Source organism: Thermobia domestica, chromosome 12, assembly GCF_964235325.1.
Source record: "Thermobia domestica chromosome 12, izTheDome1.hap1.1, whole genome shotgun sequence".
Taxonomy (NCBI): domain Eukaryota; kingdom Metazoa; phylum Arthropoda; class Insecta; order Zygentoma; family Lepismatidae; genus Thermobia; species Thermobia domestica.
In genome coordinates, this window is record NC_137465.1 from 210,663,961 (window position 1) to 210,679,727 (window position 15,767).

The following is a 15,767-nucleotide window of genomic DNA, read 5'->3' on the forward strand; positions in this document are numbered from 1 at the left end:
AAATAGTAATTTCTCGAAAACCAATCAGAATTTCGTACTGTAAAATTAGTCATCCACGAAACTTAACTTCACCCATTATCTGCTGAAAATTCTTGGCAGAATTCCAATATGACATTACACATGTTTTACTTGCTTGATTGTGTGTTGAGTCTATGCTTATCAGGGACAGATATAGGCCGTAATTAGGTTGTTTGTGAATTACTAAGCAAGTACATTGACCTGTATATGAACAATGATTTCCTGGCTAAAAACTATAATGTAGTCTACACGTGCTAATAAAAAAGGATAAACTATATCTTCTGATACAATCTGAATGCGAATCGAATCCAATAATTTGCCATTTCTGTTGACCAAGAAAATAAACCAATTACGGATAATTATTTTTAAAAAATATATATTAACACTTTACATTTAAATCTAAGGCAACGGAAACGTAAGTAGGTTACACTACAGCACAATTCTAAGTTTTTATTATGTACAATCAAAAATACGAAACAAAAAATACATGAAAGTAAGCATATACTATGGTATTGAGAAATAAATCGCTTACGGGAAGTAAATTTTGTTGGTTCAATGTTTTATAGGTAAGTTCCAAAAAAAAAAAAAAAAAAAAAAAATGGAAGTTGCACAACAGTCAGATAGCCAATTCAGTTATGTAAGACCTGCATAGCTACTAATAAACATTTGTTACAGATGATTATTAAACCGATTTCCTTTGTATGTGGAAAATAATTTTTATACATGTTGTCTCCGCATCTAATAAAAGAATATTGTCCTTCAGTTTATTTTATCAAATGTATTCGCAGAACTCCACAAGTAAGTTACATATTTTTCAAAGCATTAGATCGGTGTGAAACTTATTTTGGAAGGTAATCATCAAAAGCGAACTCAAAAGACCACAATCGGAATTCCCAACGTGGGGCGGACACCCCACTGAGGGAGATTTGTTTTCAGGGTGGAAATTGGAGAATTAAGGAACGTTGAACGATTCATAAACAAAAAAAAAAAAAAAAAAAAAAAAAAAAAAGACAAAAACCTGGTATTAAAATTATACAAAAAAATTAACAAATAATTTTTTACTTTATTTTTTTACATATTTATACAGGGTGTTTTAAAACAACACCGACAACGTTTTGGGGATAATTCCTGACACCAAGATAAGACAAAAAAGTATATACCAATCTGGGTGCACAAATGCTTCCTTTCGGAGTTAAAGGCTGCCGAAAACATAAAAAAAAAAAAACTTTAAAGGTACACAGCTCCAAAACTACAGGACCTACCGTAATCGGGTCGAGACTTCACTTAGGAACTAGTATGTGCCCTATCCAAATATCCATGTTTCAGAATCCTGTGGTACTTCCGCTACAATTTTAATATGGGGAGTTTGGCCACGGGTATATAATTTGAAGTACTCATCCTGTATATTTATGCTAACAGCACGGATGATAAAGAGCCCTGTACAACTGGAATGTACGATTTGACAACCGGATGTGAGTTTTCTCCTTATAAATCGCTTTTACCAATAAAATAATACGAGTTGTAGAAATGATTATAAAACTTTGCAATATAACAAAATAATAAAGGTGTGTAAATAATTTCAAATCAGAAAAAAATCCGATTCATTTGTAAAATCACAAATTAGATAGGTTATCATTACCCCTTCTATAGTTACCTAATGACCAATGTACTTATGTTTCAGCTGTTTTGGAAACATACCTTGTTACAAACTTTACCTGATTTTTATTAAATAATATTTTGATTATATTTAAATTATTTCTGTTTCAAATATTTCAACGTTTTAATATTTCTAGTTATTTCTGTTTTTGTATTTTACCATATTTTAAAAGGTTTTTTTTTTAATTCCCACTAAATTTTGCCAAAGTTATTTATTTCTATCGCATTTGAATAAAATGAGTAGTACAAGCGAGGAAAAAAATTCACACTGTCGGATATGTCGCAATAGGGAATTATACGATTTTAGAGATGCCTAGGTGGGGCATGAGCAGTGATCGAAGTGAGAGGGTATGCTGTAATATGCCATACCGCCTCTGGTTTTTCAGCAATGAAGGCATACCACTTCTGGTTTTTCAGTGATCAAGACATAGACTACTGTCACAGGAGAGTAGATGATAATTACCTTTAATAAATCTATTTTTATACACAGTAATTGAGCCGTTATATTGAGTCAAAATCGTAACAAAACATACTGCCTCTGCTTTTTTCCCACTTCGAACAGTGGGCATGAGTAAAAAAAAAAAAAAAAAAAAAAAAAAAAAAAAAAAAAAAAAAAAAGGAAGTAAGGGACTTTTTAAATGTGAGCGTGAAGAGTGAATAAAATAGCTAGATAGACCATAAAATAATGAGAAAGTATTGGGAAAAGTGGAAGACAATATACAAATATGAAGAGAGAATTTTAAAAAGAGGAAGATGAAAGTCAGAATCAAATAGATGGAGACAGTGCTTCCTACACTTATCATGGCTCGCTCAATATTCTACAAGTTTTCGATGGCACCCTAAGTTAGAATATAGGCGCTCATAAGACAAAAACAAGCACACATGATGAATGTATTCCGCCTGTTTTGGCATATGAATCAGAGAGGTAGATACTAACAAAATCAGACAAACCGTTTGCAGACTACACAATGAAGTATGGAGATATGTATGTTAGAAATCATTCGTAAAGATACGTGAAAATAACGTTGATGAAAATAAAGGCATTGAATTGACAGTGGGATTACTTAATCGCTATTACAAAGAGAAATGATTATCAATGGACGAAGGTAATTTTTCACTGAATATCAAGAGACAAGAAACGACCTAGGAAACATCCAATGCAAGATGAGATGATGAAATCAATAATAATCATACTAGTAAACCACTGTTTCTCCACACTCATATATGTTGGACAATTCTCTTCCACATTATTCTGCAGTTGAAGAAAGTACCCGAAGATAGATAAGCGTGGAGAGACATTCATCCAGCAGTGGATTGTCAATGGTCGATTTTGATTATTATAACGTTCAGTGCTTATAAAGCAACAAACGGAACGAAATAAAAGGGTAAAACATAAAGTGGGACAGGAAAATGTCACAAGACTCTGCTTGCCCCACAAGGTCCTGAGTGTCACCTGCAAAGTGTAAACAAAAAGGTACTGATCATCTGATACATAAGTGAAAAGAGATAGGAAACGGACAACCTTTGTAGGAGATAGTAGTTCTATGGAGGCACTATTTGTGAACACTAGAGAGATGATTTTTGCTTTGTTATTGCTTATGTTCACCTGCGCCATGTCCAATTGAGATAAGCTGTTGTAAACAGTCGTTCATTTAAAAAAAAAGTTCTGGGGGGCACACACGTATTCCGGGTCTGGTACTATTCTATTTATTATTAAATTGTAGACGTATTATTTTGGTCTCCTCCGGGAGGCACTCTCAGAGCTCCGGGAGGCAGCGCCCCCCCAAAAAAAACAGGTTTGGAAGAAACACTGGTTGTAAACGGAGTCCCAAATGATAAAACTTTTCTCTACCAAACTTGTATTGTTTTCCATAGTCTTCTGGCTAAGGATACAATAAATTCAATTGAATTTAGAACAATTACAAATCATTTGGCCCTGAGATTAAGAAAGAGATGCTGATTTAGAGATGCTTATTCCCTTTCATGATATATGACACACACGCCCCTGTATTCTCTTCTGATATGTCCCTCTGAAAAGCAAAAGTGAGCTTATTATTCACTAAAATTTCAAAAAGTGTGGTGAGCTTATGTTTTTCACAAAAATTTCAAAAAATGGGGCGAGTTAATGTTATTCACTAAAATTCCAAAAAGTGGAGTGACCTTATGTTATTCACTACAATTCAAACAAGTGGGATCGTACCTATATTATTCACTAAAATTCCAAAAAGCGGGGCGAGCTAATGTTACTCACTAAAATTCCAAAAAGTGGAGCCTAGCTTATATCCACTAAAACTCCAAAAATTGGGGTAAGCTTATGTTATTCACTAAATCCCCAAAACTGAGGTGAACTTATGTTATTCACTAAAAATTCAAAAAGTGGGGTGAACTTATGTCATTCACTAAAATTCCAAAAAAGAGGGGCTGAGCTTATGTTATTCACTAAAATTCCAAAAAGTGGGATGAGTTTAGTGAAGCACCTTAAGAAGAAGAAATAGTTGTGGTAAATCTTGATGCTTTGTCTTGCAATTTGAGAGATGATTTGATCTCCTCATCTTGATCTGAGGTGGTCTTCAGTCTGACAACTGACAAGTGAGTAGACTCCTCAGCAACTGCATCAACCCAAAACATAGAAATTGTGCAAATAGAGCATCAAATTTTCTACCTATTGTATATTCTAACAATTAGATATTAGCTTAATGGAAGTGAGAACATTTAAACGAAAATTTACTTAGATATAGGCCTACCTACTGCTTTATCGTCCTTACCATTCTGAACTAAGGTTAATTTTATTCAGAATCGCTGGGAGATCAACATACCTTCTCCAAAAACTTGAAATGTCTCCATTATATCCTCAAACAAACAACCAAAACATCCACATTTTAGAGCTCCATCTATTTCTGTTTTGAAAAGTCGTAGGGTCCACAATATCATTCCTCTGTCTTGTTAAAAACTCAGGGAATTTCAGTCACAATTACGAATAAACAGATCCTCTTTGTACAGTGATGACGATGTCAAACTTTCTAACACGCGCGTCTCTGGCGGGGGGTTCGAGGGGGACGTGTCCTTCAAAATTTTGAAGTACAAACTATTCAATATTCTCTCTTAATTCATCTACTAAGGACAGTATAACGTATAAATAATAATTATTATTATATTTATTTGGAATATACGAGTATTCCAAATATTCAGGCTGTGAAAAGATTATAACAGAGTTCTTGATAAGTCTCAGGGGTCCATGAAGGTAACCAGAAAGGTAACAAATGGAATCGAAGATAAACAGTTAATCCAAGTATTACCATTTAAATCACTTTATTTGAGGTCCCCCCAAATTTTCCATGCCAGAGACACCAGTACTTTCTAATAATGGTATCAACGTTTTTGGGAACAGTTTAGAGAGAGATCGACAACAGTTTCAACATGCCACAAATGCAAGTAGAATAATCATGCATAAATTTTTCTCATTAAAATATACTTACCGGTCTTAGGGAAACTGCACACCCAGATGTCGCTTTCACGAATTTCCAAATCTATAATTTTTTGCGCAAACTTCTGGTAATACTCCGGCAAGACAACTTTTCCAGGATTTCCAAGAACGTATCCCTTTCTGAAACAGTTGGTGAACGTTGTATTGAGAATATTTCCATTGACGCCGTTGACAGGAACAAATTCCACAGACATCGTGGGTCAACTAACTCAGATGTTTACGCAACAGCCACTCTACGCGGAATGGAAGGAGGACAAATCATGCGTGCCTTCTGGTTACTAATCTTGCTTGGCTCTCAATCAAATAATAGCTTGTCTTCTGACAGCGATGCCATCTATACGATAACAACCGAAGTTGCTGTAACAGTGGATGCGCTCAGGATGGATATCAACAATGTAGAAACTCCCACGAGGCATGAACTCGGTCAAGGTCGCATCTGGATTGGAAGATGGAATTTGATCTATGAACAGTTGTGGAGTGAGTGAACCGATATTTGGAGAGCCCATCATCGTAATCAGTGGTGTAACTAAGGATGCATGCACCTCTACGCGAAAATGTAAAAAGCTTGTTCTCCCCCCCCCCTGTTTCTACGTTCATGAAGAGACGTAAAATTTATGCAGCAATAGAAAACTTTTATCGAAGGTTTTGCCTAATCATTTACTATTTGTTCATATTTTTCTAAGTAGGGTTGTCAACTCTGGAAAATAAAAAATCGGCACCCCCTCAAATTCCCTATGATATAGGTCAAGTGTGAAGTATCTCTGTTCGGATCCATCCGTGGGAAAATGAAATGAAAGTTTTAGGTTTTACGTCCCACGATTATGCCGGTTAGGCTAAAGAAGACGGTGATGATGAGAAATGAATGAAATGGTGGAATGAAGAAAGTGGGAGGAAACGGAAGAACCCCGAAAAAACCCACGAGCACGGTGTTTGCAAACCACAAAGCCCACACGGCGCGAGCTGGGATCGAATCACCCGAAGCACCGGAGGTGAACGCTCTACCACTGAGCCACCGCCCCCCCACCCGTGGAAATTAAAATGTACTATCGTGAACAAAAGTCCATTAGCGCCTGTATTCTGCATATCCTTAGTACATTCAATAATAAGCTTAATACGGTGTAGATACATTGTGCTGAAAATGAGAAACTGAAATCGGTATCGATCATATTATTGTATTTACCAGTAACCGCCATTTCTTTAAAATTATAGAAACAGATGAACAAAAGTATATTAATCTTTACCTGACAATTTTGGATTTGGAAAATGAAATTTATTCTTTAAACTTATATTTTAATTACAGGAAATTGTTTTAAGAAGTCCTTCTTAACTCTCAATAAATGTATATAATTCCTTACAAGTACTTGTAAATTTCAAATTTTCCCTGATACAATCTCTGTCATCTTTAAAATTATCTAAACAGATGAGCAAAATATACAAATCGTTGGTAGATGGTCAAAGGTGACAATTTTGGATTTACAGAATGAAAGTTACTTTTTTAAATATATACTTCGAACTAGATGAAATTACTTCGAGTTAGATATAAATAATTAAAAAAAAAAGGTCATAAAGGGGTTGGTAACAAGTTTATACTGGTAACCGGCTTTAATCAAAATAAAAGTAATATTACCGTCCAGGCCGGTGAAATACCGGTACCAGCCAGTTGGCAATCCTATTCAAAAGTTGCACATTACTACTACTACTACTACTACTACTACTACTATTATTATTATTATTATTATTATTATTATTATTATTATTATTATTATTATTATTATTATTATTATTATTATTATTATTATTATTATTATTATTATAGGGCCGCGGTGGCTCAGTGGTAGAGCGTTCACCTCTGGTGCTTGGGGTCCCGGGTTCGATCCCAGCCCCCGCCAAGTGAACTTTGTGGTGGACAAACACCGTGTGCGTGGGTTTTCTCGGGGTTCTCCCGTTTCCTCCCACTTTCTTCATTCCACCATTTCATTCATCACTCATCATCACCGTCTCCTTTAGCCTAACCGGTATAACCGCGGGATGTAAAACTCACAGATTTCATTATTATTATTATTAATATTAATATTATTATTATTAGTAGTAGTAGTAGTAGTAGTAATAAGCAAATAAATAGAACTAAAAATAATTTCTTCCTAAATAAATTAACACATAAAATGTTCATAATTAATATACGAAAACTCATAAAATTATATAGGCCGTTAGAAAAAAATATTTTTTGCCACAGTAAATGCTGAAAGTGTTCTCGACCTTGTGCACAATCGGAGCAGTTACACCACATTCTGTTATTTTTCCTGGAGTGTATCAACATTATTGTTGCTAATTCCATTTCCTATGGTTTGGTAATGTTATTGGATGATTTCTACGTGCCCTGCCCTTCAGGTAGCCTCTATGGAAAAGTAACAAGGGGTTAGGTTACGTGCAGCGCCGTAACTTAGATTTTTCTTGGGGAGCAAGCATTAATACGCTTATTTGGTCTCCCTAGAAGAAGTTGTTTTTCTAATTCTTGGGCCCTCTCTTTCCATTTTTCTCTTACGCTTTATGGTCCCCCGGAGTCTGTGGGCCCTCCTGCACGGCAAGGTCTGCGTGGCCGTTAGTTACGCCCCTGAGCCCGTTCCATACATAATAAATTAATTAAGGGGACAATATTGACAAATCTCAAAGCCATACGAATAAGTATTATTCTAGGGCCCCTAATTGTAGACATTTCTTACTGAAATGGGCCCACGATTCATATTTGTTTTATTTACTTTTTGTGTGCTGTTTTGTTTATGTAATGTAGTGAACCTGTTTGATGCTTCATTTATAATTTCATGTTCGTATAGTATATAGAGTAAGAAAATTTTGTCTCAAAATGGGCGCCCCTCGAACGGCGGGGAGCTTTCCTGGAGGGGCAGTTGCTCCCCTGCCCCCACAAGTTACGGTCCTGGTTAGGTGATTAAGAGCCTATACGTTCTTTGAAATGATGAGGTCTAAATTATTATGAAAGATGCTAGTTATAAAGTGCATGGAATTGTTAGTTGTATGAATAGCACGATATCTTCGACAACTCAATGTTGTGAATACGCAACCGTAAATCTCTGTTCACGAAATCATTGTTAAAACAATCTCAAATAAGACACTGGACTTCACACACTAGTCTATTCAGAATGTACTGTTGTGTTTCAACAATAACACTGGCATTAATAATCCAGATTTTCCGTTGAAAGCACATCTTGTCATTAAATCATGTTATGGAAGAAATTTTTGGTTATAGAGTAACAGAGGCGTCATCTCAGACTTCGCTTGAGGAGGGCAAAAGCACCATCAACATAAGACTTCAAGTTTTGTACTAGTATATTAGTAGACAATCGATTAAAGTATATGTATCCCTTAAACTCTTGGGAGGGGAGGCAACTTCCCCCTCCCGCCCCCTTAAATGACGCTCCTGTGAGTAAGACTAAGTAAAGCATGAAGCCATTGGCAATAACGCACTTGCATTTCCTTGTCCAGTTTCACATTACATGTAATTTGTTTCGCTTCCTTTGATGCCCTCTGACAAGTACCACATTCATTTTTTAGCTTCGTCATCGCAACGATTTTATCGGAAGTCAAGTAAAGATTGGTGACCACTATCATCGCAAGACATTATAGACATACATTTATAATTTTCATTGAAAAGCGGTTTACAGCTATTTTAACCATTAAAAGAGTGGTTGCTTCAGGGGCGGATCCAGGACCGACTTCTGGGGGGGGGGGTTGTCATACTGCTACTTTTAAGGGCTCCAAACTTTGGGATGGGTTATATATATATATATATATATATATATATATATATATATATATATATATATATATATATATATATATATATAATCAGAAAGTTTCCTCTTCTGGGGGGTGCGATCACCCCGACCGCCCCCCTTGGATCCGCCCCTGGGTTGCTTGACACGTTTCGAACATCGAACTCTCTTCGGAATGATGTAGGATTTTTAATAATTCTCTAAGTTGTCATACAAACATGAAATAATAATAATAATAATAATAATAATAATAATAATAATAATAATAATAATAATAATAATAATAATAATAATAATAACAACAACAACAAAGAACTATCAGCTAACCAAGAAAGTTCTGTCGCTTTTTCACCCACCACTTTTGCACATCGATATGTCATCTAAGACGAACCTGGAAGCTCAAAAATAGTCCCCACCTGCATCGACGACCTTCTGCCAATGTTCTGGAAGGTCATGGATTCCATTGCGGTAAAATTCTATGGGCCGTGAAGCGAAGAAGGTATCAAGTGCATTTTGCACCTCTACTAGGAGGGATTTGAACCGGAGGAATCCCCTAAGATGATTGTCCAAGGAATGGAACAGGTGATAATCGGACGGTGCAATGTCCAGAGAGTATGGCGGATGCAATAGTGTTTCCTATCCAAGGCGTAGAATGTTGCTCAGGGTCATCTTAGCCGCGTGGGGCTTAGCGTTGTCCTGTATCAGTAGGACCCCTTTTCAATTCAGAAGTGTTTGCTCCAGAGTTTTGAGTTTTTCTTGAACACGGCTTAAACTGCTGACCATACCCAATTGCATTGATGCTTTGACCATTAGGTAAGAGTTCCCGATACACGATGCCGCGAGCAGTCCACTAAACACACAGGAGGACCTTCTTCTGGTGCTGTTTTCGACTGTTTTGGAACCGGTTCATGGGATGCTAACCAAGGATGATGGCATCGTGGAGCTTCGTACAAGACCTACTTCTCATCACATGTCAAAACCCTGTCCAGAAATAGCTCGTTCCTCGGACGAGACAGCAAATAAACACAGGTATCTGCTCACGTTGCCTTCTGGTATGGAATCAAATATGTGGGACCCATCGGTCCAACTTGTAGTGTTTTCCAAGTTGATGGAGGTGCTACCGAATGGTTTCTCCACTTAAACTGGATTATAATCCCAGTTCCTCACATGTCTGGCCACTGTTCGCCTCAATTGTTGCTTGAAGATCTTCATTTTGTACATGTGTTGGTCTTCCGGCACGTGGTGAGCCTTCGAGTGTTTCATCACCGTTCTTAAACTTGTTAAATCACCGCTGCACTGTCCGGGTAGTCACGACATCCTCACCAAAAGCCTGGCAAATCTTCCGCCCCGCTGCACCGGCGTTTGACCCGAGTTTGAACTGATACAACATACACGCCCTTATGTTGTTATGTGGAGGTCCCATGTTCACTCTGTCCTTACGCAAGTTCACGGTGTAACTGAACTGTCACAACCAGGTAGTATGTTGGATATACCCACATCAACAACTGACCTTCGCCTTATCTCCATTCGCATTCAACGCACGGTGTGAGGGTCAATTGAACACAGACCTCCACAAAAAGCGACAGAACTTTCTTGGTTACCTTTATACCAATCTTGGCCCCATGCCGTCTTTTCTCGTAGAAGAATATCGGATCGGTACGAAGAGTACGTCAGTACAGCACGTTGAAGCTAACGGATGCTGAACATTAACTACCAGAAAGACATAATGAAGTAGTCATTGCATTCCCTTTATGATAGCCCAAACGATGTGAACTCAACAAGCAGAAGAAGCTTAAAAACTATCAGGTCGAGACAGTGGCGTAGCACACTTTTGCGGGTCCCCCTGCTAAGTATAGAGAAGGAGCCCTAGTTGTAAAACCGATAGAAGTAAGATTGAAGTTCTACTTCTTTAAATCTTTAATTATCGCAAGACTTCGGGGCCCCCTATACGTCGGGGTCCCCCGCACTGCGGGGATTGCGGGGGCAGCTGCTACGCCACTGGGTCGAGAGCGTGCTCTCCAACGACTAAGTAAGAATTAAATCTGATATCATAATCCAGACGGAGCAGAGAATAGAGCACAATTATGTTAGATCCATAATTGCTAATACATAATTTGATGAAGAACGAAATAACGATGGTTAAAGTGAGGCTCACAAACAAGACCATTCTCGCCAACACAGGTCGTAAATATGAACTCTTAGCGAACGAGTTGGCATTTATGTATCCTGGCACGAAGGTGGAGACAGTTCCCATAGCGATGACTCTGATGAGATAGGACAACTTGACCGATAGGTACTTGCAAGAAACGTATCTCTAAATTGGACATTGACAACCGGCTATGTGCTTACACACAAGCCATTGTCCTGAAGTGCACACTTGCTAGCATGATGACTGATCGATCACAAAAAAAGGTGCAATGGAACTGGAAATCTCTGAGGAGGAGTAGGAGGCTATGTTGGCAAGCGCCGAGGTAGTTAGCAACCAATAGTCAAGACTCAATCTCTCATTTATTTACTGTAAGACCATAAAACAGGAATAGGTAGAAAATGTATGGGGGAAATGTATAAAACCGGAAAAAATACATATTTCTACTAACAAGGTAAGAATTATTATATCCTTAGTAATTCTGCTAATAATAATAATAATAATATAATAATAATAATAATAATAATAATAATAATAATAATAATAATAATAATAATAATAATAAGAAGAAGAAGAAGAAGAAGAAAGAAATAGTATATGGGTTTGCTTGTTTCACTTAAGTCAGTGTTGCCCGGTTGACTTTCCCAGAGTTAGTGTACCAACCAATATCACAGTCATAATACCGTCCAAAGAAAATTATATGTTAATAAAATGGTATGGGTTTATCTGGATCACCCTCTATTATCAATGACAGCCAACATAATTAATGCAACTTGTTTAGTTGTTTTTGCAATTTTACAAGTGTTTACAGACGGAAGGTTATCAATAGTCGTTATCAGGTTATTATCATTCTATGTTTTTCTTTCGTTCAAAAGTATATGAAGAGCATTTGTTATTCCCTTGTTTATCTTAATAGCTGCTACAACTTAAGAATTTCAGTGTATAAAAACTGATAAAACAAAATAAAATGGGTATAGGGCGGTTCTTCTGGATTCTTCTTAAATATGAATTATAAACGTTACTTATGTAATCTGAGATTACATTGGGAATTCAACCGTTAATTTCAAGTGCAATACATTCACGAAATTATAGCAAAGAGAAGCATGAACAATGAAAGATGAAAAGACGCCTTGCAAGAAAGTCAACCAGGGATTATCTACATTACATTTAAAGGCACTACCCTAGTTTGGTTGCTTAATATTTAATCCCTCTTTTCAGCACCGAGGTTGTATAAGACAGACCATAATCACTACTCGATTTTGTATTCAAAGCAAGTGTGTCTCGATTAGGATTCGAACCCAGAACCATGAACAAACACACACATTTACTTTGAGACAGGACAATCCCTGGAGAAGCTTAAGAGTGGTAAGATTCGGGATGTGAACTCAAGATTCCTTCTTGGACTGAATAATGGTTTCCATCTGTTGTTCCTAGGACCATACTTTACATATTACAGTAAACCAGTGTTTCCCAACATTTTTTGACCAGCGATACACTTTACCATACACCTTCAACATCACGTTACTCTAAATAAAATGTTCTTATTAAAATAATATAAATCATATTATTTAGTTTCATCTAGGGGAGGGGGGTGAACTACTCAATCTCACATCCTTTTAGGACACGCATGATATATACACCTTAATATAAATTTATATAATATCTTGTTCAAGGGGGTTAAAACTCCGTAACCCTCCTTGCGTACGCCACTGATAATAGTGTAAGACTATAAGTTTTTATAAAGTAGTGTCTCGATGTAATACTGGACATTATTGCTGCCGCTGGAGACAGTAGTCGCCATTACAATCTGTCTCAAAGTTTATTCTAAGTAAATGATTCATTAAAGTTGAAATTTTCCTTTCACATCCTATGGAACTGAGCGATATACCGGTTGGAAACCACTGTATTAAACTATTGGTTACTTCGGATATGGAGTGAAAGACATACTGAAGTCTCTATTGCGTTTTGAGGAACATTTATTTCAGAACTGAAGAAATTGGTTTGCGATTGTTTCAGGTTTTGCTGGTGCAGGCGCACACTTAGAAATTTTTGTTGGGAGGGGTCCAAAATTTGAATGGGGGGGGTCCCATAATACAAGACAATATGTTTATGTAGTCTCGAACTGCTGTTGTTCTACAGCCGAAGAAAAAAAAATGATAAGTAATTTTCAAGTACTGATACCCATATTCTCACGAAAAATGACAAAACTAGACTTTTTTTTTATCAGAGAAGAAATAGTACAGATAATGAGTAACGTTAAATCTTTATACTTCATCAACTATTTCTCTGCTAAACACGTAGGTCCTTATGCAGAGTCGTTCTGACGTGTGATTAGTGCCATACTAAAGAGTTTGACTAACATGTTTCCTGCAGTAGTCAGGCTTTTAGTATGACGCTAATCATATTACGTCAAAACGACTCTGCATAAGGTAGGTATAGTTTTATTAAGAAAGTGTACAAATGTATTTCAAGTTTTAGGGATCCGGACCCAGTAGATGCTTCCCTGAGCTGGTGTAATGCTTTTTCAAAACTTTTTTCATAAAGGATCATTTATTTAATTACATTTATCGACATGCAGTCACTCATCGCTTGTCTACGACTTGGGCGTCCCTTTGGTGCACGGTATCCCTGGTTCTATTCTCTACGTGAGATAGAGATTATCGAACACAAAACAGTAGTTCATATCACACTTCAAATTATACATACCATCTCATACAGCCTCGGTTCTGATAATGAACGTAAATATTAATCACTCGATTATGTCGATTACAGAAGAGAAATTTCCCATAAATTTCGACCATACTTTGATTTCTGAGACCAGCATTAGACTTGCATTACTTCTGCCTTTTTTATTATTATTATTTCTATCGTATTTGTGAAAGTTTGTAAATATAGTGTTTTCTATGGCCTATCTCTTGATCATTTGGAATTATGCTGTGATGATTCTTATGGTTCTTACAAATGTTGAGAGATATCTGAGTACGAAAATTCTCATGAGTACCAAAATATAATGGTCGACTTAAAATATCAAAGAGACAGAAGATAAAATGAATAATATGGAAGATGGTGTGATCAGTAACACATACAACACGTGAATAGCTCCTTTGCTAAGACCCAATCTGGCAAATTACTGTACATGTTGGTTTCTTGTATATAGCTGTAGCCCTACTCAGATTTTGATATCGCAAGTCTGTTACTTGTTGTTAATTACGAAAAATCTACATTGTTTTGCAATAGATAGGTAAAATGATGAGTAACAAATCAGAATTAAGTAGTAGCGTCACATGTACACCACGTGATGTAACTTGGTTTGTATAGCGCGATATTTTCGCAATTAACATTGAAACTGGAAATTGCAGTAGATTTCACTAGTTCCGGTTTTGGTAGAGAGATAAAATGGAGAAGGAATATATTATTGGGACGCTTTGCTGATTGCCTTTGATACCTACTACCAATTTTGCTCTATAGTGATCAACGTCAAAACAGGAAACGGTTGATTTCTACCACTTCCGGTTCGAATATCTCCATTAACGATAACTTGAATCCTAACTTTTGACCTACAAGATTGGCCACAATTAATGATATTTCATCAAGTAATTCTTTATTTTTTTTCTTTCCTAAACATACATACGAACAAACTGAATAAACATACAAAATGAGTTTTGGTAAACCAAATAACATTATCTTAACAATTATAGTTTAACGTCCTTTTAAAATATTGTGAAATAAAGTGATGAGCATCTGTTGACACAGAATGGAAGTACAGCACTGTTAATGTTCACTCACCTGTCTTAGGGAAACTGCAAACCCACACATCACTGTCAAACACTTCCATGTCCAAAATGCTTTGCCCAAATTTTTTATATGCTAAGGGCAAAACTACATTTCCAGGAGAGACTTGAATATAACCAGGACGAAATTCTAGAGTAAACTTTTTGTTCAGGATTTCCCCGTATTCGCCATTAATGCTCGAATAGTGTAGCTGCATGGTTGTTTACAGATAGAAGACACAGATCTCAAAACTGTAGTCGATCCAAGTACTTGCAGGTGTGTGAATTGTATTGGAATCGCCTTCAATTATAGATTAAATAAAAGTTGTTTTTCCTTGTCCGGGTCGCTTACAGTCTAAGAAGAGAATAAGGAAAATTGCATGCAGCCTAGGGTGTTTAAAACACTTTCTCTTCAATTCGATCATTTAGCATTAAAAAAGAGAGAAGGTAGTTGTATGTCGTACAAGGTTAATTTATTTACTTTTTAATAGTATATACGAAGTGTAGTCATTCTGAAGATAATATATGATTAAAAGTTAATGAACATATGCGAGTATACAAAGGAACTCGAAATAAATACATCGAAATAGCCAGTTTTTGTCCACGCTAGTGAATGACACGTACACGAGAAGAATCGGGAAGTAAATAATAATAATAATAATAATAATAATAATAATAAAAAGTCTTTTATGATCAAGGGCGAAGGTACACAATGGTTACAAGGTCTCTTGGCCATTTGAAGATTCATTTTTCTTTCTTGTATTCAGCACAAAAGAATAGAATGCCGAATAACTATGTAACAATGTCAATCTGAACAGAGAATGATACAGTAAATGGAACGCAAAATTATATAGTTATGACAAATTTTACAGCCCCTTGATACTTGCAGCACCGTGCAAATGCAC

The 15,767-nt window shown here is 36.4% G+C and overlaps 1 protein-coding gene across 1 annotated transcript in view; it reads right to left on the bottom strand.

The window, feature by feature from the left end:
- Positions 1 to 5,496, bottom strand: part of LOC145667016 (luciferin sulfotransferase-like) — a 45,934-nt gene extending 40,438 nt beyond the window's left edge. Inside the window, exon 1 of the mRNA XM_081734702.1 lies at positions 5,151 to 5,496. Coding sequence (XP_081590828.1) covers positions 5,151 to 5,352 — 202 coding nt within the window. The 5' untranslated portion in view covers positions 5,353 to 5,496. The remainder of the gene's footprint in view (positions 1 to 5,150) is intronic.
- Positions 5,497 to 15,767: the final 10,271 nt, after the last annotated feature.